We start from the raw sequence: 23,998 nt of genomic DNA on the forward strand, positions 1-23,998 counted from the left end.
TAATGTTTGTCTATAGAGGCTGGCATGGCTCAGACGTTGAGTGGCTGTCTAGTAAAGGGTTGCTGGTTTGATCCTCGCTTCCCCCGCTATAGAAAATGGATGGATGGATGTTGATCCAGTCATTGTTTAATTCTTCTAAGGATTTCTTTTGTATGTTTTTGTCAGTGAACTCCTGATTGTCATGCGAGCTGCTTTAGCTGGTGGTACAACAATGGTGATCGGTCATGTCCTGCCAGAGAAGAATGAGTCTTTACTGGAGATCTACGAGAAGTGCCGCAGCTCAGCAGATTCCAAAACCTGCTGTGACGATGCTCTGCATGTGGGACCTGGTGGGGACCCAAGGTACTGTAACTGTGTACCCCCCCCCCCCCCCCCCCCGATATAGAGCGGTATAGAAATTTGATGGATGGAAGTTTTTCCTACTTTCCAAACTGTCAGAAACTAATAAATTACTCAGGACGGTTAGCAGTCGTCGGCTAGCTCAGCTTAATAGTCGACCGTCTACTGGATCAAACAACAAAATAATGCTTCAATAAAGAAACCAAGAAACTAAGTAAAGAGGAGTAAGGAATGCACCTTATTCCAGCCTTTGTTGAAGGGGAGGTCTACCATCTCAAACTTAAAACAAAACTTAAGTAATGCAAAGATACACTTAACAAATGCTATAATACAAAGGTCTCAAACTTGCAGGCCCCATATTTTCACACTGTCCTTCACTGGATATTAAATCATTGTGAAATCCAGAATGAAAGTTATTCATTATCGTTACAGTAATAGTGTTGGTAGTTGTAGTAGTATTAATTTTCAAAACAAAAAAAGTGAATCATAAAGGAGAGACAGTGCAGTAGGTCTATGAATCACTGCAATCAATTAGTCCCCATCATCCGTCTGTGTTCTGTTTGGTATGTGGATAAACAGGAGTAGAACAAGTGCAGAATATTTTGTTCTCTCTGAGTTCTTTCACACATCAACGCACCATCATGTCTCTTTCATTACTGATACTATTAGTATAATTAAGTTTAAGAATTTTATTGGAATTTGAGGGTCCATGGTTTTGTCTGTCATCTCAAACCCCAGACCCCACCTAGACCTTTGACTTAAAAGTCAGTCAGGATAGGGCTTTGAAGGAAGCCCCCCCCCCTCTGACAGGTAACACTAAATTGGAAATCATTTTAGAGAGATTACCTTCATCAAAGCATCTCACCTCTGCTCCTTTATCACAAAAATCCAGCAATGACATCATCAATTGTTCTGTAAAAAAATGCAATATGTGAGTGATGGTTTCTAAATCTACGTTATTGAGTTATTCTGCAAACAGACAGCACGCCAATGCTGGTAATTACATTACATCCCTGGTGGAGGTTCCGTCCCTCATATTTGAAGATTATTTTTTCGTATTTGGTGAAATATTGAATTTAATAAATGTGAAGTACAGTACAATGTATCCTGGTGATAATGTAGTGAAGTAGCATCAATGGAAGTACAAGTACCTAAAAATTGTACTTTAGAGCAGTACTTGAGTAAAAGTACTAAATTATTGGTCAGTGATTGGAGACAGTATTCAAGTGGAGATTTCATTGTGGTTTATTTGCACTCAAATCATGTCACGAAGAGCTGCAGGAGGGAGATTAAGGAAGGAATTTCAATGTGACGACACACTGTTCAGCACCAGAGTACATTTGGGAGGGAGCTTTTGAACACAGAGGATCAAAAGTAAAAACATAAAAACAAACTTAAAAAACTCATAAAGGACTGTAGCATGATTATCAGGACAAAACTTGGACTAGACATTAATCGACATCTTGTGTACATCCCTGCTTACACTGCAGTCTGACAAAAAAAAATTACTAAGACAATTACTGACAAAACACAAATATACAGTAGCAGAGAAAAAAGTATCAGTGCTTTTCTGCAGTTGCTAAACAAGCATGCTCTCCAGTATTGATGCTTTCAGTGGCATTAAAGGGATATTTTGGATTTATAAGATGGGGTTTGGGTCTAACCTTGAGTAGATGTGGGTCAGCATGTCCTGTGTGCAGAGAATGGACAGCAGTGTGACACCCCAATGCTCAGCAGTGTAGCACCAAGGACAAGGTACTTCAGCAAACATCTATTTAACCACCAAAGAAACAACCACCTTAAAAACATCTACAGCCTTTACATGCATGATATATTTTTTGCATTTTTGTCACTTTACTTTTAGTGTTAGACTGCCTTTTCTTTTGTTCAAACATTTTCAACTGTAGAACTTCTTTCTACAGCAGCGCTTTTTCTGGTACCACAAAATAAGTTTCACCTTATCAAGAATTAATAAATGAATGGATGTATTTTATTAATTGAATTGTAAACACTTCATAAGCTATTGATCAACCATTGAAATAAATTATTTATAACTTAATTTCCCATACATCCATTCAGGGCCCCTATTTGGCAAGTTGATGGCATGCTGTACTACTGCATTTCTATCAATCTAACTTAAACAGGCTATCAGAACTTGATGCCATTTAAAAATGCAGTGGTTTTTCTTAAGTAGGCATGAATGATAAAACCCTTTTTTTTCTATCAATCCCAACCTTAGCAGTACATTTCTGAGCATGAGAACCTGACTATGGATGACTACCTCACACAACCCCACTTCAATAAATGCAAAACATCCCTTTAACTGACTTACATCTTTGCTGTTAAATGTCAGTGTGAATGTTTCGAAGGATCATTTCAGCTTCTCTCTGTTTCACAGTGATATGATGCATCAGAAGAGTCAGTCACGGGACCAGTTAGTACCCAACTACTTAAGAACAAATCAAAAGTTGTAAAAAGTGCCCAGTTTAAAAGAAAAGTCAGGAAGTTCATCAACTGAAGCAGTTGTTTGTAGGTTGTAGTGTTCTCAGGTGAGAAAAAGGCAGTTTGGGTGAGACTTTTTGCTCTCTGTGTCAAATGAATACCATCACAAAGCAATAGGAGTGCTTTTTACGTAGTACTAATGATGCTACCATGCACAGTACACACAGCATAGGTTCATTCACATTTGGTGGGGGTGGAACAGAAGTCTATTCTGCTATAAGGCTGTAAACATGATGAACTACTGCACAAAGAAACTCATGTAGAAATAAATTCTAACAGCAGTGTCAAGGAAAATAGCACAAAAATATAAATACAAACAAACACACTTAAAAGGATAACTTACATCATGATATTGTTCATCAGTTGGTCAATTGCAACTCCATTTGTCATTCCAACACCCTTCGTAATAACAATTCATTCATCATGGCTCACAGTAAAAAGACATAAGTGACGCTAAATCATGTAAAAAGGCATCTAAATAGTACATGATACAAGTGCAAAATTGTATTTTACAGTGAGGTAACACAATTGCATCATAAAAACCACCATCTTATTCCTAAAACTATTAGTAAGATACAACAAGATCCGGTAACTAAACCACTTAACTGGCAACTCATTCGTTTACATTTGGATAACATTTTGACAATTATTTTCTTTGACGCGCATTCCAAATTTATCATGGCAATGTTGTAGACCTCATTTTTTTTTTACTGTGCTAAGTATCTGTGATGAATGAAAACATGACTCCTTTAGCCCACATGTATTCTAAGCCTCCAGGGAGAAAAAACAGGTTGTCTTGCTTGGCTGGGTGTTTCCCTCAGACTTCATGTTCATGCCCGTTACCAGATGCCGCTGGATCTTCCTCCGGGTGGCGCCAGGATCCTGGCCGAGGATCTCTTTGGAATGTTGTCGTCAATCTGAGCGCCTGGAACAGCAGCGAACATCATCGTGGCAGTTGTTAATAAAATAAATGTACTCTTCGTCTGACCTTCCTTTACCTCTCGTGCCCCAAGTCATTTAACATTAGGTATCTGAGTCTTGATCTAATACTTATCTTTACGTTACGTACGTGTTTTTCTAGATAACACAGTTGCTGGGGCCCACTTCAAGTACAATACACATATCTGAATCAATCCTGTATACAAGCCTGACAACTGACTTGCTTAAATGAGGAGGAAAAATTTAATTGTGCGGCTTTTTAGATTTCCCAAATGTTGCTGGACCAAATTCAGATGGTGAAAGACTTATTTCGAAGTTACTGTAAGTAACACTCAAAACAATCTATCCACTGTTTTACAGCTGAAACAGTAAGAGAGAAGTAGTCCATGTCTGGAGTGACAAATTTCAGTGAGCCCTCCACTCCTGTGAACGTGGATAAATAATTGGGGTTGGTAATCGAAGACTGGGACCAAATTTTTAGATCCATTTTCAAGTTTTCATATTGCTTGTCAGTTTTATGAAGACTCCTGCATGAGAGTAGCAATAGAAGAAGTATAAACTTGAGCAAAAAAGGACTCCATCTTAGAAACATATCATCTTGTATCAAACCGGTGTTAATTCTCACCAGAGAGGCTGAAACTGGATTCATGGAGGTCCCTCATGCCTCCATGCCTGGTGCAGGGACGTGTTGGAGTATCCAGATCTTGAGCCCCTAAGTCTCTCTTTCCTGCGTTCGCCACAGCAACAACTTCACCAGTGTAGGGTTCTCTCTCTACAGCCTTCACTGCTTGGCTCTGGTGGCAGTTTACACATGAAAATACAATTCAATTGACGCAAAAATGTTACAGGAATCAAGAACGTTGACTGACTATTGGGCTGGAAAACTACTAATTTACAGTAACACAAAGGTTTTGACCCTGACTATGTAGTAATGTGTGGAGGTTACACGATTACCAATGGGAACCTTCTCTCTGCCAGTTTCAGGTAGATCAAATACATGTCTGTCTGATACCTTTTCCCTCTGAACCATCTTCTTGTAAAGGTAATCTGGGAAGGTTCTCAGAGGGCAGAATTTTCCAGATCCCTCAGCACACGTGAAAATGCCGTTTTCATAGACAAGTCGGCCACGGCTGATGGTAACCAAGGGCACGCCGTGACAGCGAAGACCTTCGTACAGGTTCATGTCTCCTCCTTGGACCTGGTTATCCACAGAAATGGTCCTGCAGATGGTCAAAGAGACATGACCCAGTTTAGTCAGACAAAAACATAATCTGCCCCAGAGATTTGGGATAAAAGCTGCAGTCAGACAAACGGGTCGATGATGTGAAGGGTCGAGTTTCATACTTGGATCCCTCTGGGTCCCAGACCACCACATCAGCATCTGCTCCCGGAATGATCCTGCCTTTCCTGGGGTAGAGGTTGTATATCTTAGCTGCATTGGAGCTTGTGACTGCTACAAAGCGATTCTCATCCATTTTACCTCCAATCTGAATGAAAAGGACATAAGTTATTTAACACCATGTATAAAAAGCAGGTACTTGTTTGATTTTAAAGTTCAAACCAATAGCCTGGAAAACAAAACAGATGTTCTATTTCCAGGAGTTCTCTGGCAACTGGACAGGAACAAAAGAAACACGCTCACCACTCCTTTCTCCCAGATGACGCTCATACGGTCTTGAATGCCAGGAACCCCATGGGGGATCTTTGTGAAATCATCCTTTCCCATGGCTTTCTGTTTGATGGTGAACGGACGGTGGTCAGAACCCAGAACATTCAAAGTGTCACTGAGAGGAGAAAGACAATGTCACTTTTTGATTTTGAAATCAGAAACATGAGATTGTATTTAATACAAGACTTGATAGTTCTTACTTTCCCAGTAAGCTCATTAGGACATTGGGTGTATTGGGGTCCAGACGGAGAGGAGGCACAGTAACGTGGGCAGCAGCATGGGCCCAGTCCTGATGATAGTATTGCATGCCATTCAGCACAGCGTGGGCTGTGGTTGTCTCCCCGTGGACCACCTTACCTGTGTCCAGAAACATTAGTATGGGCAGATGGGTTGAAAGATTCAGAAACAACAACAACTTGAGCAAAAATGAAGCATGATGTTTGGTTCTGCTCTTGCTCTCCCTGTCTTTAGCTTTTCATGTGCACTCATGAAAGGGCAGTTACCTCCCAGAACATGGCAAGACAAAATTAAACATACTAAAATGGCAATTATGTTTTATTTTGACAAAATTGATCTTGATTGAAGAGAGGAAAGCCTAGAATTATGGTAGAAAACCAGAAATGATATCACAGGCCTTATAATTACATAATAATATCATCTTGAATGTCTTACCCTGCATCTTGGCTGTAGCCACCACATCTCCTGCAGCCATACTGGACACATTCACAAGATAAATGGGGCAGTGGGCCTACCAGAGAACACGCAGGAATATAATTAAGTTACAATGTTGATTTTGACTCTTCATTACGAGAAATTTCTTTATTGTGCTGGAGATCTCTCAGTCACCCGATTTGCAATGGTTATCGCCCTGTGGGTCGCTTCAGCTTCCAACTGTAAAGAAGCAGATTAAGGGGAGGTGTCACAGTAAGGAGTCGAGATATAGAGTGGATCTGTATCATTACAAAAATAAAAGCAGAATTTTTCATCACAAGTCATTTGACTGACTAACAAAGACAAAGGTGACTGTCATACCTCTTCAGGCCTGCTGATTTCAATCCCCTCCGGACCACTAATGCCCAAGTCCAATGCTTCCTTTGCACCCTGTGATGAAGTGGGACAATACTTAACTTTGAATACTAACTTTTTATTTGGATTAGATTAATTACAGCTAGCCTTCTTTTGTCTTCAACACAAATACAACAAATAAGAGCAAAATGTAATGTGATGTAATTTTTCACTTTTGTTTGGTAATGTTGAAGTTTTTGTTGCTAATTTTCTGTTAGAAACATTGTATCAGTCAGTTCTTTTTTTATGTCAAATTTGTTCCATAATTTCATTTCTTCCCCAGCTTACACCTGTGATTTCTTCGAAAAACATGGAACAAAACGGTCTGAAAATGAGAAAATTTACAAGAAAACGATGGAGAAAAAAATGGGACAATATGTATTCCTTAAAATGGTGACAATGATTTCTTTCTATTTATTAGAATTATGTATTAAATTGTTAGCTCAGTGATTTGGTGTCAGATTTTTGCGCGTTGAAATACTGCCACATGTTGCTGTCACAAATATTTCAACAGCATTTCAACAAAAGTGAAATCAAACTATTCCTCATTTTGCTGAGGATCCCCTTGGAAAACCTTCAAGTTCATGCTGAGAACCCCTGGTATGATGGAGTACACTATAAACGAGAAGGTAACGAGTCTCCCTGACCTCAGCCACCAGTTCCCCGTTCTCAGCGTGGACTCTTGCGATGGCGCCGATGTCTTTGCAGTGCTGCAGCGCCTGGAAGAGCTCACTGTCCCTCAGCATGTAAGTGTCCTTATAGGCCATGGACATCTGGAAGGAATTCACTCCCTTCTCTCTCACCAGCTTCTCCATCTCAGCCCATACCTGTGTGAGACGAGAATCATCCAGGGACTTTAAAGGCACATATAACTGTGTTTGTTGCTGAATGCACTTATCCCAGCCTTATGATCATTTTTTCCCTATTAAATCCTCACAAAATCCAAGTTAGAAACAGCAGTTATCAGGTGCAGCTCCCATAGTGCTTCAGTACGAAAGTCAGGGTTATGTGCATCTCCATTGGTGTTGGGTTTTAACGATGTTGGATTTTTAGATCTAGGTTTTCCCAGTAGAACAGCAGCATTAGTGTTGCTTGAGCCGTAGTTGATGAGGGAAATAAATCACAGAAACGAACAAACCTTTGCTCCTCTCCTATTTTCTGGATAAAAAGGGTGTATTTTTACAGACTGATGACTTACCAGTAATTCTGCCCTTCTACATGATAACATAAATAACGTTTTTCTTATTCCATCCAACCATCCATTTTCTTCCGCTTATTCCTGTTAAGGGTTGCGAGGGGGCTGGAGCCTATCCCAGCGGCTACGGGCGAGAGGCGGGGTTCACCCTGGACAGGTTGTTTTTTCTTATTCTAAATAAGTAATTCGTATTGCTGGCTGGTAATTGTATATGTAAGAAGCCGATAATTTTTTTTTTTTAACATGAATGGTCCCGCAAGCTATCATAGTTTTTCAAGAGGAAGCGGTAAGTTAAGGGCTGCAATTTGCAGCTTTGCCACCAGATATTACTAAATCCTACACATTCCCTAAAAGCCCGAAAGTCAGCAAATCGTTGCAGTGGAAACGATACTGTCCGATTTAGTTGCAGGCATTTAAACCGTTTTATTCTGCAGTCTAGCACCATCAACCTTCTCATGTTACTTTTATTCTCTTAGACTGACAATATAAAACATTTGAGAAAAATACACCGCTATTTTTGTTAGAAAAATAAATTAACATCAACCCAAACTACCCATGAAGAGCACACAGTTACAGTACCTTGGGTCCCCACCAGGTAACTCCCACATGCAGAGCATAGTCACAGCAGGTTTTGGAGTCTGCTGAGCTGCGGCACTTCTCGTAGGTCTCCAGTAAAGACTCATTCTTCTCTGGCAGGACATGACCGATCACCATTGTTGTACCACCAGCTAAAGCGGCCTACATGAAAATCAGGAGTTCATTGAGCAAAAAAAACATACAAAAGAATTCCTTAGAAGTATGAAACAATGACTGGATCAACATCCATCCATCCATTTTCTATAGCGGGGGAAGCGAGGATCAAACCAGCAACCCTTTACTAGACAGCCACTCAACCTCTGAGCCATGCCAGCCTCTATAGACAAACATTAGCAAAATCAAAATCATTTGATAAATATTAAATCTTGTTTTTTTAACTTCATCATGTATTTGTTTATTGTTAATCCATTTTTTTAAAGCAATTTGTATGGTGGGCTGTGGGCAATACAGCATTGTGTTGTTCAGATACCTTTTATCTGTGTACAACTGTCTCTGCTGCTTTCAGTTCTGCCAAACTGATAAAATGATATCCCTCAGTGACAATTTGCTGCCTGATTAACTTAAAAACTTCTTTTGTTGAGATTAAGGATCTACAGATTGAAAGAGCACCTTTTCATCAATTTGATTACTGTTTTGGTTTCTAAAAACTGACAAAGCAATCAATCAATCAATCAATCAATCAATCAATCAATCAATCAATCAATCAATCAATCAATCAGCAAGCAATAAAAACACCTCAAACTCCAAACCCTCCCCAACAACATTCCAAGCAAAATACATACAACCAAGTCACATCAAATCATGATATACCGTATAAGGTAAGAACATGGGGAGCATTTCTACCCCACATAAAAGAAAACAGCATAAACAGGGATTTACTGTATCATTTTTAGAATTATCTTGTACTTTCTACTGTTAGCCATGTCATTATGGATACTATATTCCAGGCCCCATTTTGAGCAGCCCTGGTTTAGACATTTTAACACAAGATATTTTCCAATTTAATATGCAAAACTCTTTCGTCCCTCTTACCATTGGCCCCAAAAATGACATCATGTCCTTTTTCCTGTCTTCGTTGCATTTGCACTTTGTTTACTTTTGTGTGTGTGAGACTGTTGTTTCTATCCTCCTCTGGCTTAAAAATTAATTCTTTTGTCTTGAGTTATTAATGTTTACCAGGGACAAAGTTAATTTTTGTACTATACCTTTATTTTATGATGCCTTGATTAACTACATTTAAAATTAACTGAGGTGAACTTGAAGTAGAAGACCTTAAATACATTGAAATGACTATTAAACGCAGTTATTTATGGGTGTTTATTTACAAAGCTTGATATCTTGATTTATTGGGCCCATCTATAAGGAAGACTGTAACCCACTCAGCACAGTTCTGAGTCCTACGCAAAAAAGCAAAAGCCTATTTACCATCAATGTTTATCTTTAAGGACATTTGCTAAAGGCTGCTTTTGGAGATATAGCATAAATCCACCCGGGTACATTTCAAAGGAATCTATTGAGAATACTTCATATTTTTTTGCTGCACCCCCCACCCCCTATAAAAATGTAGATGTTATAAAGACAAACAAGAATAAACCTTAATAATCCAAACACAAGGGTTTGTTTGTGTAGGAGTGGATGCTTGACGGAGCATCTGTCATGTCAGCTGACCCTAGAGTCGAGTATGTGTGTTATGGGAGGTAGGATGGGGAGGCGTGGGTCTGAGAGCCATTGTCTTCAAGTACAATGGTGTGTGTGAAAAGGCTTTGCGGCAGTCTTTGCAGCAGCCCTGTGGTATCCATGGAAACAGATACTGATCTGCATTTGTCTCGGGAGTATGGCAGCAGCAGCAAAGCGAGTAGGGAGGGCTGTGGGGGAAGACGGAGGGAGGAATGAAGGGCGAGGCTTCAGAACAGCGGAGAATAGTGTCTGTCACCAATGTCTACAGGCTGCAGGCAATCTCTCCAGTCACTAAAACAACCGAAACACAGAGGCTGTCATCTCTCAGCCCACATCATCTCAAGATTCTTCAGAGTGATGAGTCATCATGGTACTCTAAAGCAGACAGGGGTATCCCGGCCTAGCAGCGTCCCTGACTCCATTCTTTCTGGCAGCTACTGGCCTTGCCTGCTGAGAATCGGCACTAATATCAAGGAGTCAAAGTATGTTTGTAAAACGAAGACTCACACCACTTGCCTGTCATGCTGCATCGATTACTTTTACTACTGATACATCTACAAATGACTTTCAGAATATTGTGAAAGATGCAAATCACAGGAGTCCAAAAAGATGTCCTCAAATGCATTATCAGACAACCAAAAACTGATGCTATTAGAGCAATACACCCAATAAATATATTGCTTTCCTGCTGCATCACTACTTGTGACTCTAGAATGCAGAAAGAGACACCCATCTATATTTAGCTTGAAGCTAACAGCCATTTACTGCTAGCAACAACTATTGCAGAAAATAAGAGCCAACTGCCTCACAACATTCATTTACAAATTCTTAAGTGCATCATCAGGTTTGTTTTTCGGTCAAAATAAGTATGTGTGGATTAGTAAGCATACGGCTGGATAAAGAAGATGTGGATTATACCAGGCGGTACACTTGACTGTTTGCAAACCAAGTTTTTGAACAGTGTAGCTTAAAGCTAATAACCACCGATGATTAACCACAGCAAAACTGAGCAAGAACTGTATTTTTAGCAAAAATCAAAGTGTCTTTGGGTTAGTGGAAGAAACTTTGCCAGTGGCCACCTAACTGTCTGCTCCTGAAAAATTCCAGCTGTCATAGAAAATGAATGATATCCTGCCACTTAGATGCTTTTTCTGGCTTGTGTGAACTTACATTTCATGCCTCTTATTACAGGCCTGCTAGCTCCATGGTAGCATCAAACCAAAAGTTCCAAGGAACACAACAAGCCAGACACCAACCAGACACCAAAGTTCTTTGTGATTTCTGTAATGTTTCCAATGTCTTAGCTCGTTGACTTTGTTGTCAAAACACGCATTTGAAAGACTGATGATCGAAGGAAAGTGTTGTAGCCTTTAGCTTAGCTTGTAGCCCATTTTGCTATCCCAGCGTCTGCTTTTGCTGGAGCCATTCTCCTTGGATTATATACCAACTAATGCAGAATTTCTGCTGGTATTTGCTTGTATTCAAGCACAAAGTAATTTCCATGGAAGGTTCTTAGGTTGTAGAGTCCTGGACTGTAGAGTCCACAAAAAAAAAGCACACAGAGTAAAAGAAGAACTCTTCAGTGAGTATCAAACTGCAGCATCTGTGCACACTGTCATCATGATCATGAGGAGTAAAATTACAGAGGCAAAGATGTATATTTCCTTGGGAAAGAATGTGAGGTCTGCCACAGCAAGGGAGATATTTTTACACTAAAGTAATATGATATCTAATGATGTTATTTACGTTTCATTTCTATCACGGTGTAGCTGTGGCGAGTACGTGGAAGAGGGACAGAAACAGAATGTCTTCAGCTGATTCGATGATAATCTGAGACACTTGGATCTTTTACAGAGCCACAAACAGTTTGGATATCATGAAGAGATATAAACTGAATTTGAGGACAAGTATCACGGATTACAACTGCCGACTCCACCTTTGAAACCAAATTTTCGAATTAATTTCAAATTACACTGAAAATATTCTATTTTAATGTTATCCTAGCCCCACCATCTTACTTTGACAGCAAGAATAGATTTATCTGAAAAACCAACAAATGTGATCTCAGTATAAAATAATCTCCTCTAATCTAATAAAAGGAAGCATTGGCTAAAATTAGCTGTTCAGTGCAAAGCTCACATTTATCTAAATGGGACATTTTTGATGTTTTACAGCAAAAAAGTACTTTCAAGTAGTTTATAAATATTTTATCCCATGCTTTGACTAAAAAAAGGTACCGTGACATGCCCTAGTTCCAGTTTAAACCCTTTTTCCCTTCTCATTGGTTCATTACCTTGGTGCCGCTGTAGTAGTCGTCCGCTGTGGTTGCGTTCATGAAAGTCTCCTCAAGGTGGACGCTGGTGTCGATGCCCCCAGGGAGCACCAGTTTCCCAGAGGCGTCGATGACTTTGGCCCCACCAGGGATCATCAACTCTTTCCCCACCTGCTGGATGATGCCATTCTCAATGTAGACATCAGCCTCCAGGGTGCAGTCATCATTCACCACCTTGCCACCCTTTATAAGGATGCGCACCATCGCTGCGCTGGAAGACATGGCAATCGCTCTGTGGAGAAGAAGAGAGAGAAAAACTTTATATTAATGGCCTGTTCTTTAAATATTGCTAACAGTAAAGAAATATGTTGCTTTCTACAAAATCCTGTCTTTTCTGTACCTCATCGCTAGACAGTGCAGGAAGACAGGCAGAGAGAAGAGTGAGTGATGCTGCCGTGAGCCCAGTCTGTCAGGCTGTGACTGACATCAGCTCCAGGACTGAGGAGGCTGGTATCAGCCACAGCCTGGGACCTGACGTTCTGCTGGACGCTGATGTCATAGTCAGTAGAAAGACGCTTAGTCCACTTGAGGAGACAAATGAGGCGAACATGGATGAAAAAATCGCCACTCCCTACATTGGCGCTCTCCTTAAAGATGCACAACGCCTGAACTCTACTCTCCGCTTGAGTAGAGCGTCCAAAGTTGAGGGCCACAAGGGGGTGATAAAGCTAAACGACTGCATCACTAGATGCTGCCCTGCATTACCAGTAGTGGGAATTTTGCACCAAAGCTTTGCAGCTGAAGTCAGTTGGGCTCGATGTGCCAGAGCTGCTTGTATACAACCAAAACCTGTCTGGTCTCATATGGTATGAGTCTGTAATCAAGGCCTTATGAGCCATCTTGCAAGAGGATTAAGTACTTAAGTAAATAAGTGTTACCAAATGATGATTAAAAAAGTAAACTAATCCTGAAGGATTCTGGCAGACGTGTTTGAGGCAGATTTCATGGAAAACTAGAGGGCACGCATCCTCCAAGGTGAACTCAGCCAAACCTGATGTGAAAAAGTGTTCTGCTACGTCAAACAGGCTTACATCCTGTAACCACTAAGTGGAGCTATGACTATGAGTCACGGCATGACTCCAACTGAACATGTTGGAAATGATCTGATCATGCGGAGTCGTTATGACAGTTCAATTTGCTGCCTCACAATGTTAGCACCTTTTAAAAATAAAAAGTTTCCTTAGTAACCCATCATCCATTTCCCATGGTCAAGACCAAATTTGATGTGGCTCTGGTTAACCAACTGGGACTATATGTATAATATTTGGGGGGGGGGGGGGCAGTAATTTCTGATTGCCACTGGGTGGCAGCAGGTGGAACAACCTACTTCCATCATTATAATCAACATGTACATTATCCATCCATCCATCCATCCATCAGTTTTCTATTGCTTATCCTGTTCAGGGTTGTGGGGGGGCTGGAGCTGATCCCAGCAGCCTTTGGGCGAGAGGCGGGGTTCACCCTGGGTTCAACCATTTGCTTTCACAGCCACGCCTACGGTCAAGTTTCGAGCATAAGATAAGCCTCGTCCCCTCTTGCATGTCTTTGGATCGTGGGAGGAAGACCCCGTGCTCGAGCCGGGGCTCGAAACCCCAAATCGTCTTGCTGTGAGGCGACAGCGCTAACCACTGCACCACCATGTCGCCCCATGAGCATTATTTTTTAAATTTAAAATTCAAAGGACGCCTGAAAACAACTTTGAGCAGCAAAGATGGATAACACAAGTACAGTTGTATTCTAACCAGTCCTGTACAATTTTCAAACATAAAACATCTTGTTGTCTTTTATAGCATATATAAAAACCCACAAGAAAGTGAATATTTATGAATTTCCAGTTCCCTCATCTAAAAGTCAGTCAGTGTTCCGTTAAGTGTATTAAATAAGGTCTGGGGTTTTAACTTGCTTGATATATTTCTCAGTTTTGTTCCAATCATTGTAATAAAATGCATCAGCACATATAACATTTGTGAATTTCAAAGCCTTCATTAGTCTTAAAAGCTCCCAAAGAACTAAACATGACTAAATGTCATGTAGGAGGCGTGCCAAGGCAGTTATTGTGATGTCAAAGTCATGTACCTGTGGTGTGCATGGCATGATGTTAACTTTGAACTTGTAATTGCATATATTGCTTCCAAAATCACAACAGTGGTGACGAGAAATCTTTTTCCACTGAGCTTATTTTTGTGGCAATGATGCAAAATTCTATTTAAAAAAAAAAAGCCAATGGCTTTTGGTCAAGAGAACAATTCTAACAAAGCAGTGAGCAAAAAGTTGCGGGTTGGCCTTATAAAAAATAGGAGATCCCCACAACACACCATACACTAAATAACTAACTTATATACAATATTGTCTATACTGCTTCAGGCCACACCCTCTCACCAACTGAGGTCTTGTCTTACTTTATACAATCTAACTGATAATCCATGACAATGAATGTGTATGTATTTTTCCCCCAATTTTGGCTTCTGAAAATGATCAAAACTGAACAACTGGAGGAAGGAAAATCAAAACAATATGATGTGGACACAATTCACAGATCTTAATGAAAGAACCTTCCCGACCTCTCCGCCTTAAACGCCACTGTATTAATTAATGATAGGCTATTAATGACGTAGTGTATGCATTGTGTGTGCGTGTGTGTGCGTGCGTGTGCGTGATTGCGTGTATGTTGCGTGCAGGGCTGGTACGTCTGCGGGTGCGGCAAGTTTACTGCATGGACTCCTTGACACTTGCAGATCTGATGGCTGATCATGTGGATGATGTTCATCCTGGATCTTACTGGAGGGCGTAAACTCTTCTCTGTCTCCCAAATTTTGCGAGCAGCTGCAGGGTTTGACCAACTTATTGGAATCTTATTATTATTAAATTACAGAATTTGTTGCACGGGTTTGAAAGCTGAATTATACTTTATTTTTCATATTAGATAAAACACAAAACTGAAAAACACCACAACTACTCCACTATTGGTTCCTATAATCTTGTGTGATTTCTGCTTTTAAAATTGCCAATTAAGAGCAATTTCACGCAACATATCGCAGTATTTGTGGTCATTTAACTGATGAAGAGCAAGCACAGTGAAACAATGACATTTATACTAGTGCGACTTGACACAAAGAAACCGGTCCCCATCCGACATTATCCGCTGCACACTGCTCACTGCACTGGCGACCTAAAAACCGCCCTCCCGGCGCTCAGTCCGCCCTCGGCCCTCCTCCAGACCGCTCCGGTCCTCTCACATTACCATCGAACCTCCCTCTTGCCAGCCTGCTGAGGACCAGACAAGAAAGAACGGCACCAACAGCAGGAAGGCACCCAGACGTGGAGGAGCCGGGGGCAGAGAAATTAAGTCCCAAGTGCGTCTTCTAGTCCTAGTCCCCCCCCCGCTGCTGTAAGAACCACTAACCTCCTGTCCTCTCCCCGTCTGCGGCTGCAGCTCCTCGGCTGTTACTTTCTCACACCAACACCAACACCAAGCAACACAGTCCACGGATGGTACTTCTCAAGGAGGTACACACACCAGATGGATGCCTTCCTGGCCGGTCCGGGACCAGCAGACCGCAGCATCATCCCTGTCAAGTGAGCGTGAAGCACCGAGAGAGTTTCCCGGTTTCTGCTTCCAAAATAAAAGCCTAATTTGACACGCAAAGTCGCAACTGGAAAGAGTTGACTCCAACAAATTATCCAATTTTTTTTTTTTTTGTGGGCATAGACCAATTTTTGTTGAGGTCGCAAGATATAATCTGTGTCCCTCTTTTAGATATTCTGAGTTTATGGAATATAACTTGTTCCCTCAATTTAGTCGTTTTACTTTTTTGAGGAAAAATGCATCTGGTGGCCTCAAAACAACAGTACAATTGTGGGAGCAAGTAATATATTACTTTAATTTTTTCATGCAAAAAAAAAATCTAAAATATTTGCTGGTTACAAATGCTTAAACGTTTTGTTGCTTTCTTGTCATTAATTCAGGAAAATATAGAGCCATTGGGTTCGGACAACAGAACGCATTTCGACGATAACTTTTGCACTGTAACAAATTGTAATGAGTATTTTAAAACATTTCTTGATATTTTATAGACAATTGAAGATGATCATCTAATCAATTAAAAAAAGAGTTACAACAAAATTTTGCATTGATGGCCACCACCATACTGTCCGACAGGCTGAAATTATTTGGCTGAGAAAAAAAGGTTTTAATTTAGGTAACAAATACACCAAACAACATACCAAACACCTTCACTTTGGAAGGGTTACGCTTACGCATATCGCCCATTCATAATCTTTTTAAAACGTAAGCAACAGTGATATAGGCTACTGCCAAGGTTCAATACTAATGAATTATATTCTTTAGCTTTATTTTGTACCCGTGTTTCCGGAAACATTTAGTGTGTTTACGGAGCTCTTGATGGACTCGGCAGCATCCAGGACATGAGACGGTGCGACGCTCCAATCAGCAGCGGCCAGTGAAGGCTCGGTCGCCTAAGCAACCAATTACTTGGAAGTCAGGGCGTGTCCATTCGGAAGAGGTTGTACCAAATATGGGAGGGAGAGGGTGACACGAAGAGAGCGATGGTAATGTTTGGTTATCATGTTTTTTAATCACCAATTATCTTTATTCGGGTCCATTAATATTAATGAATAAGAATATGTTGTCTTGAAAAATGCGAGTCTGATCTGCTACTCTTATAAACGGAGGAAAAACGTGTAATACAGACAAACTAGAATTTATGGTGGACAGGTTAGTGCACGCCCATAAATAGAGTCTGATTGAAGATGGAGGGCCTGCAAGGCAACACCCTGATTTGATAAATCCTCAGACCCTGCAGCTGCTGGAGGGAACAATGGTGTGGAGACTGGATCTGTGAGTAATGATTTGCACGTGCCATTTCTCTATCAACCTCCTGTAATGTAGTTGAAGTAAAATGAGATTATTTGTCTAAATCAAGGGTCTTCAAACTTTTTCATGCTTGATCACAGGTGAACACAAGCTCCACTGGAGGTGATCTGACTCTAAAAAAAACCTTCTAACTATCTATAAATATATATGTATTATATAGTATGTATATCTTTCCCCCTAATTGGCAGCTTTTTTTCTCTTTTTTTTTAGCAATGTATAATTATAGATATATAATATCAGTTTTATTTGTAGTTTTCATTTATTTTTTTTCTTTTGTGTTTGAAATCTTTAAGGCTTTTGCTTGTAATTTAACACTTTTTTTTTTGTTCTTGCTAATTCGCTGATCACCATTTCCCCTGATTCAAATAAATTCCCTGGACAGAAAAACGCCTTAAAGAAATTAGCAAGAAATTCCTTTATGAAAGATCCGGAAATTGCTTTAAAAATATGAAAGTTACCAAAAAAGGGAGAGAAAACAATGAGGTAAATATAATGTTCCTTTCAAAACGACAAAACCTCTCTACTCATTCATTTTATATATTCAAAGGTCAGATCTCTTTTGTATCGTTAATCAATAGTTTCTTGCGATTAGAGGTTTTAAAAAAAAATAAATCAAGATTTTTTTTAGGGATAATAACTTAGTTTTGTCAAAATTGTGACATAGGTATTATTCGTGATAATAAAAGACAATCATCAGGCCTTTTTAGGCAGGTTGACTTCGCTCGAGTTGCAGATGTTACAAATGACAATTTGTCACAAAGTGATTATCAAACGTGGCTCCCAGTAAGCCATGGCAGTGGGAGCCACACTCCCGGGACCCTCAAACCTGAGGCGGCTAAACGGAATACCGTCATCTTTGATTTCATTGTCCTTCCGACGTGAGAATCATATCTGAGAAAAAGTCTTTTTAACTGAGCTGAAACATGATAAATGTATTATTTTATTGAGCCTGCGACATGAGACACGAAACAGATTCCCCATGAACATCCATGTATACATAAATATGAATGAGAGAACAGAAGATGAGAGATATCTTTGCACAAAAACAATACATTTATTCAAGTGTTCTCCAGCACAAGTACATACGGAGCCTTTATCTTCTCTCTGGACACTAAACATAAATTGGGGGGGTCAAAGTGGAGGATGACTGCTACATTTGCTGTAAGAACTGATCTTGAGGAGAAGCATATTAGCCATAAACAGTTATGGCAGAGAGAAAGTCACACAAAGTGTCAACAGTATCACCGAATATAGAATTATTGACCTGCCTTGACCAATAAAATGTAATGCTGTCGCAGATTAGAAAAAAACAAAAACAAACAAAAAACAAAACAAAAAGCATTAATTTGAAACAACATTTGGAAAACAGACATGGAGAATATTACCGCATGGAATGTAGGATTAAGAAGCAATGCGTATTAAGCATACATTATGCTACAGTAAAAGTTATTACCGTTTTTTTTATTAATTTTTTTTCACAATTTTCCCACAGATAAGCACCAACTACAGCAATCTCTAGTCTAAAACAATATAGGAAACCTTTCATTATTTACCCTTATTTTTTCAAGTACAAAGTTAAAATGCCTTTGTTAATATATTTATGAGTGAAATAATAGTTCTTTTCCATTACTACAAGGAACTTAAAAACAGTCATTGTCAAGACATGTTTATTTCTCTTCCAATCAAATATATTTTTCTTGATTAGATAAAATGTTTAGCACCATCGGAAACACCTATAATCCCTCTTTTAAAAGTCTTACAAAAGAAACAGAAGCCAAAAAACACCACCATGTAGGGCTGTGCAGTGAAGTTAAGAGCGTTCATCTTAAAGCTGTCCATAGGCCACCATGAGGATCACATGACATTTAATCTGGATTCACTTGACACAAAACAAAAAAAACAAATCTGCTTGAAAGAAGTTGACTTGGAGTCTCCCTATAGCTAAAGCAAGTTTTGAATCAAATTTGATTTTCATCTAGTTGGATGATATATATTAGCAAAGAATGATATTTGTACATCTCATAAAAAGAAATGATTAAAAACAAATTGGAAACAGCAAAATGTATGTACAGCATGTACAAATGTGAGACAATTGAAGTATCACAGGAGGGGTAAATAATTGTTTAAAAGAGGCTCATATGGAGCCCTTTAGCATGGACAAAACTGATGGCAATAAGGTCACTTAAGAACTTAATTACATTAAGAAATTAAATTTCAACTTTTAAATCTTAAATATGATATAGATAAGTGATATTTTCAGCTTTTATTACACTCTTTGAGTACTGACATCTGGTCAGCCATTGTGTCAGTTTTTGTTTTGACAAACTGAAGCTTAAATCCTCCGTGGTTAGCTTAGAGGTTACAATCAAGAGAATTTAGTCAGATAATTTAATCCAAATTTGGATTAGCACTTAAATTTGTCAACACGATGAGTGCCAACTGTCCCTCACAAGGGACAAAATTTCCTACAAAGCATAGTCCTTTAACTCAGTCTTACATTTTACAATCTTATCAGAAATGGACATTCTTTGTTTGGGTAGTAACATACTATATCGCTGCTTTTAAACAGATAATGTAGATGATAGAACAAGAGGAAAGGGGTTGAGGGTTACAAATGTCAGTCCATCTACTATACAACGAGTCAAATATGGGCTTCACATATCAAAATCCTTTCTTCCACTTCCATTGGCACAGCCCTACTGTATACAAAAAGTATCACACGAGGGTAGATCAGTTCACATCATAAAAACAAAAACATCTCACAACAACCAATATCAAAAAAAAAAAAAAATAGGAAAAAAAGAAAGTATACATATAAAAGTGCTTTATAATGTTGATAAAACAGCACAAAATTGCTATAAAAAGGTAGAAGAACTTTGTGAAGCCGCACCATTTTTTTTGATTTGCACCTGACAGTTTTTCAGTCTAGAGAGGTGGTAGTTGAGGGGGAGAGTCACCCGGCCTGGTCACCCTCCCTCCAGTGACCACGCTTTACTAACAGTTGTACAGTAATATCATCGGTCAGGATGAAACTAGAAAAAAGTAGCTCACCACAGACTTTGATCTTAAGGTTTTTTTTTTTTTTAATGACAGGAAACATCATTTCCCATGTGGCTAGCTTTGTTTTGTGCAGATCCAGGCAGTGAGCCTGAGTGTAGCAAGGCTGAGAGATTCAATGAGCACCAGTACAAACAGTACAAAAGCTGTAAAACGCAGAAAAGAGGACACACTCAATTTTGCAGTCTACTGTTCGTCACTTTTCTATGAAGTGAACAAAACGGCACCAAACTTTTTTTTTTTCAGTAAGTATATAAAACATCAAACACAAGTTTTTCCAGCAACAGGTTCAAGAGCTCCTTAAGTTGCTTTGCCACAAGGGTCATGATGTTTCTCATCATCATGGAGCACCATGGTATTGTCACCATATTACAGTAGTACCTTTATTACCTTCAGTTGTGTATAGAAACTGTAAACAAAGAGGTATATGTGATCTGGTGTTTTGGATTCTCAGAGACACAGCTCTACTGACACTAAAGAAAACTGTCTTCCTCGCAGTCGCTGGAAGTATGACCGCAATGCAGCGGGGATCTCAAGCGTTTCACATATCCCCACGCCACTTCCTATCTCTCTGTTGTTTCCCATCCTGTTTGCTGTCTCTTTTAAAATACATGTTTAGCACTTTTCTGTCTCAGTGTCTTGAGAAGAAAGCATAGTCTCAAGTATAGCTTGCACAAACAAATCAACAATACTTGATAACACTGCTAAAAGGTAAAATGACATATCAAAAATTAAATAGAATAAGAATTACAATTCAAATACAAGAAATAATGTGAAATCTACATCAAGGTTTCAAATTATACAATGCTGTATAATTTGAAGATCAAGGCTCTTATTTCTAGTCACAACATACAGTTGTAGTTCCTAAATGGTTCCGAGCAAGTGCTCCTGCTGCTCAAACACAGGCAAAGTAATCTTTGAGTGGTGCAAACAGGTGGCGGATGACTGGGACGCTCCATGACCTGCCCAGCAGCCTCTGCCTTGCCAGTCGGCTCATGTTGGACACGTCCGTATAGTGGACTGGGAAGCCAAAGACCCTACCAGGGGAACCAGCCAGAGCACCAGACAAAAACACAAGAAATAGGAGGATGATGAGAACAGACATACAGACAAATATGGAAAGACAGAGGAAGAGTTTTGAGATTTTGATCTCCAAAACAAGTGGAGGTGTTAAAGGTCTGCTGAATGTTTATCTACCTCTCCATCTCAGTGCACCAGAGTATGTCTTCCTTCTCATTCATGAACACAGGGAAGTGCTGGTCCTTTCCTTGCTTGATTGAGTTAGACCTGGTGGTGATGGTCCTCACCTTGTCAAACTGCCAAAAAAAAGATCAGTTAGTCCACAAATAAAACTGCCTCAGTTCCTTTTTTTTTACACATCAAAGCTATAAAACCTCAACAAAAACAGACTCTTTCACACATCACATCATTAGGGAGCCCGCTGCACCAGCTGGACCTAAGTGGTCCATTAAATTAGGGTGTGAAGTCAACACCCATCCATCCATCTTCAACTGCTTATCCAGGATCGGGTCGCGTAGCAGTTAAAGCAGGGAACCCCAAACTTCCCTTTCCCTGGCCACATTGACCAGCTCTGATTGGGGAACCTGTGTTGTAGATATAGTCCCTCCACCTGGTCCTTGGTCTGCTTCATGGCCTCCTCCCAGCTGGATGTGCCATGTGTGATCCTAACTAGATGTCAGAGCCACCTCAACTGGCTCTTTTCAACACAAGGGAGCAGCAGCTCTACTCTAAGCCTGTCATGGATTACTGAGCTTCTCACCTAAGGAGACTCCAGCCACCCTCCTGAGGAAACCCATTTGGATTGATCAGCTCTCTTTTTGCCACAAAGGTCTGGAAGACGGAATACAAAACCATGCCCATTGCTCCAATTCTCCGGCCCATTTTACACTCTGCGGTCCCCTCACTTGAGAACAGGACACTTCAAGTCCTTCATTTGGGGTAAGTCAACACATCATGCGAAATTGAAACTTCTTAGTGCAATTATAAAACTGGTGTATGTCACCACGTGTATAAACCAGAATGAGGCCGATGGGACAGTTTTTTTTTTAGGAACGGAGAACAACATCATCGCGCCCTCCATCAGGGTTCTTTGTTGTCTGCTGCTCTGCACAGAGGGATGATGACAGTGGGAGACATTGGCACTGGTCTTCATTCATTTTACCCACAGGATGTCTCCCTTTCTCTATGATTCAATCAGTACTGAGAGTTTGTCAGAGTGACTGATATACAGTGATACAATTGTCATAAAGAACTGCTTCTCCAATATCCTGTCCTGAGCCCTCTGGTTCATCATATTGAAGAGGGCTCTGCTGAACGGTGCCTTTGAGATGGATTTTTGAGCAACTATAAATACAGCAGCTTGGTATGGAGTGCTTATTTTTCCTACTGTAAAAGTAGGTTTGTTTGTGTTGGTACCAGATGGACCAAGAGGGGCAGAGACCAAAACCTGCTTCATGCCTCATGATTGGGATTCTGTGAATGTAGGCACAGTCTTTTAACTGCTGGGCAGCAGTGGCTCCTTGAATAGCTGAAGAAATAACTGTTTTGAGATTCAATCGTCCAGTCTCACCCTACTTCATTCACCCAGAGAGACCGAGGAGGAGACTGCCGTACAGTAATGCGCCTCCTCTAATCTGGAACGAGATAACACCTCTGCCAAGGAGGAGAAAAATGGTATTTATATCGAGGTACATCCTGCCATTGGTCAAAAACAGTCTTTAGGATCCAAGATTTACAATTTGATCCTGATTTCCTTAAAAAAATAAAAAGGTGGTTAAAACATCCTTGATCTTCCCATTTATTCAGCTTCGCTCTCAAAACAAATATTCTAGCTGAGCCTTTTCCTTGGGCCTTGAACATCATCCAACCAAGTTCTAAGACCATCAGCTTGGTAGATTTTGCATAATTCTAACAGAACAGTATTCAACTTCTATTGTCAGTACTGATGAAGTTTTATACTGTTACCTCTTCTTGCCACTAGAGGCCACCAGTGTGTAAAGTTCCTGATTTGAGCAGTCAAATCTAATGTCATGTTTTTTTGTTGTATTTTTTTTCTCTACACAAATCATTCAAAATAACCATTGACAGACTGTCACATGTGTTCCAGGGGTACAAAAGTTTGAGATGATATAAAACATAATTTGTCTTCCTCTGATCCGAGTTCCTGATTTTTGATGGTGGTAGTTCTGAAGCCAGATTATCACATTTATTCATTGGACCAGATGAGACATAAAGAACAGTTCCTTAAATTATGGCTTGGCAAGCACCAGAAGACACTTGAAATTGGAAACAATGTTAGGGAAGAGGACGACAACAGCTACATCAACCTTAAAAAAAAAAAAAAAATACTGTATCGTGATTGTATGCCTGTCACTGTAATATTGACACCAAAATATTCCCAGTTCATCGCTTAGTCCAATTGGACATATGTCCTAATTCATGTCAACAAGACTGGGGTGGATATACGGATGGCTGTCACCAGTGTGGAGGCATAAAGAACCCAAATACCTTATACATAATTACCTTAGCTGTTCTGCCATGTTCTAAACAGTCCTGAAGGTCCAACCTGTCAGTGCACATGGCAGTCAGAGGCCTGAGGAGTAGACATGATATTTAGACACATGAACTTGGGTGCTTTGATTCATGGGTGAATTGCTGTACAACACTTTTACACATCAACATCAACCGATAATGGACACGTGACTTAATGAA

General features: G+C 40.0%; 2 protein-coding genes across 14 annotated transcripts in view; both read right to left on the minus strand.

Moving 5' to 3' along the window:
• Positions 1-1,566: 1,566 nt before the first annotated feature.
• On the minus strand, positions 1,567-15,857 carry dpysl5a (dihydropyrimidinase like 5a). Of its 3 annotated transcripts, none has more exons than XM_086182031.1 (13): positions 15,719-15,857; positions 12,277-12,547; positions 8,289-8,447; positions 7,162-7,341; positions 6,482-6,550; positions 6,296-6,340; positions 6,122-6,197; positions 5,650-5,806; positions 5,423-5,564; positions 5,125-5,267; positions 4,793-5,000; positions 4,406-4,574; positions 1,567-3,766 (listed from the first exon to the last, which is right to left on the minus strand). In XM_086182031.1, exons 2-13 carry the CDS (start codon positions 12,535-12,537, stop codon positions 3,681-3,683), a joined length of 1,695 nt encoding a protein of 564 aa, XP_086038157.1. In that variant the 5' UTR covers positions 12,538-12,547; positions 15,719-15,857; the 3' UTR covers positions 1,567-3,680. The 3 variants fall into 3 exon arrangements, with proteins under 3 accessions (XP_086038157.1, XP_086038156.1, XP_086038158.1); XM_086182030.1 differs by lacking the exon at positions 15,719-15,857 and adding an exon at positions 12,656-12,804; XM_086182032.1 differs by lacking the exons at positions 4,406-4,574; positions 15,719-15,857 and adding an exon at positions 12,656-12,804.
• A 2,272-nt stretch (positions 15,858-18,129) lies between these two features.
• Positions 18,130-23,998, minus strand: part of dnmt3ab (DNA (cytosine-5-)-methyltransferase 3 alpha b) — a 59,866-nt gene continuing 53,997 nt past the window's right edge. For 7 of the 11 annotated variants that reach the window (XM_086182029.1, XM_086182028.1, XM_086182026.1 and 4 more), the window contains 3 exons: positions 23,810-23,879; positions 21,464-21,582; positions 18,130-21,303 (listed from right to left, as the gene is read on the minus strand). In XM_086182029.1, the coding sequence (XP_086038155.1) occupies positions 21,162-21,303; positions 21,464-21,582; positions 23,810-23,879 (331 nt within the window). In that variant the 3' untranslated portion in view covers positions 18,130-21,161. Of the gene's footprint in view, positions 21,304-21,463; positions 23,880-23,998 lie in introns of those variants that run through there. The other 4 variants (XR_015109691.1, XR_015109689.1, XR_015109690.1 and 1 more) reach the window with 3 other exon arrangements.

Source organism: Aulostomus chinensis, chromosome 17 (genome assembly GCF_037954235.1).
Source record: "Aulostomus chinensis isolate RoL2024-O1b breed Wild chromosome 17, RoL_Achi_v1.0, whole genome shotgun sequence".
Classification (NCBI taxonomy): Eukaryota; Metazoa; Chordata; class Actinopteri; order Syngnathiformes; family Aulostomidae; genus Aulostomus; species Aulostomus chinensis.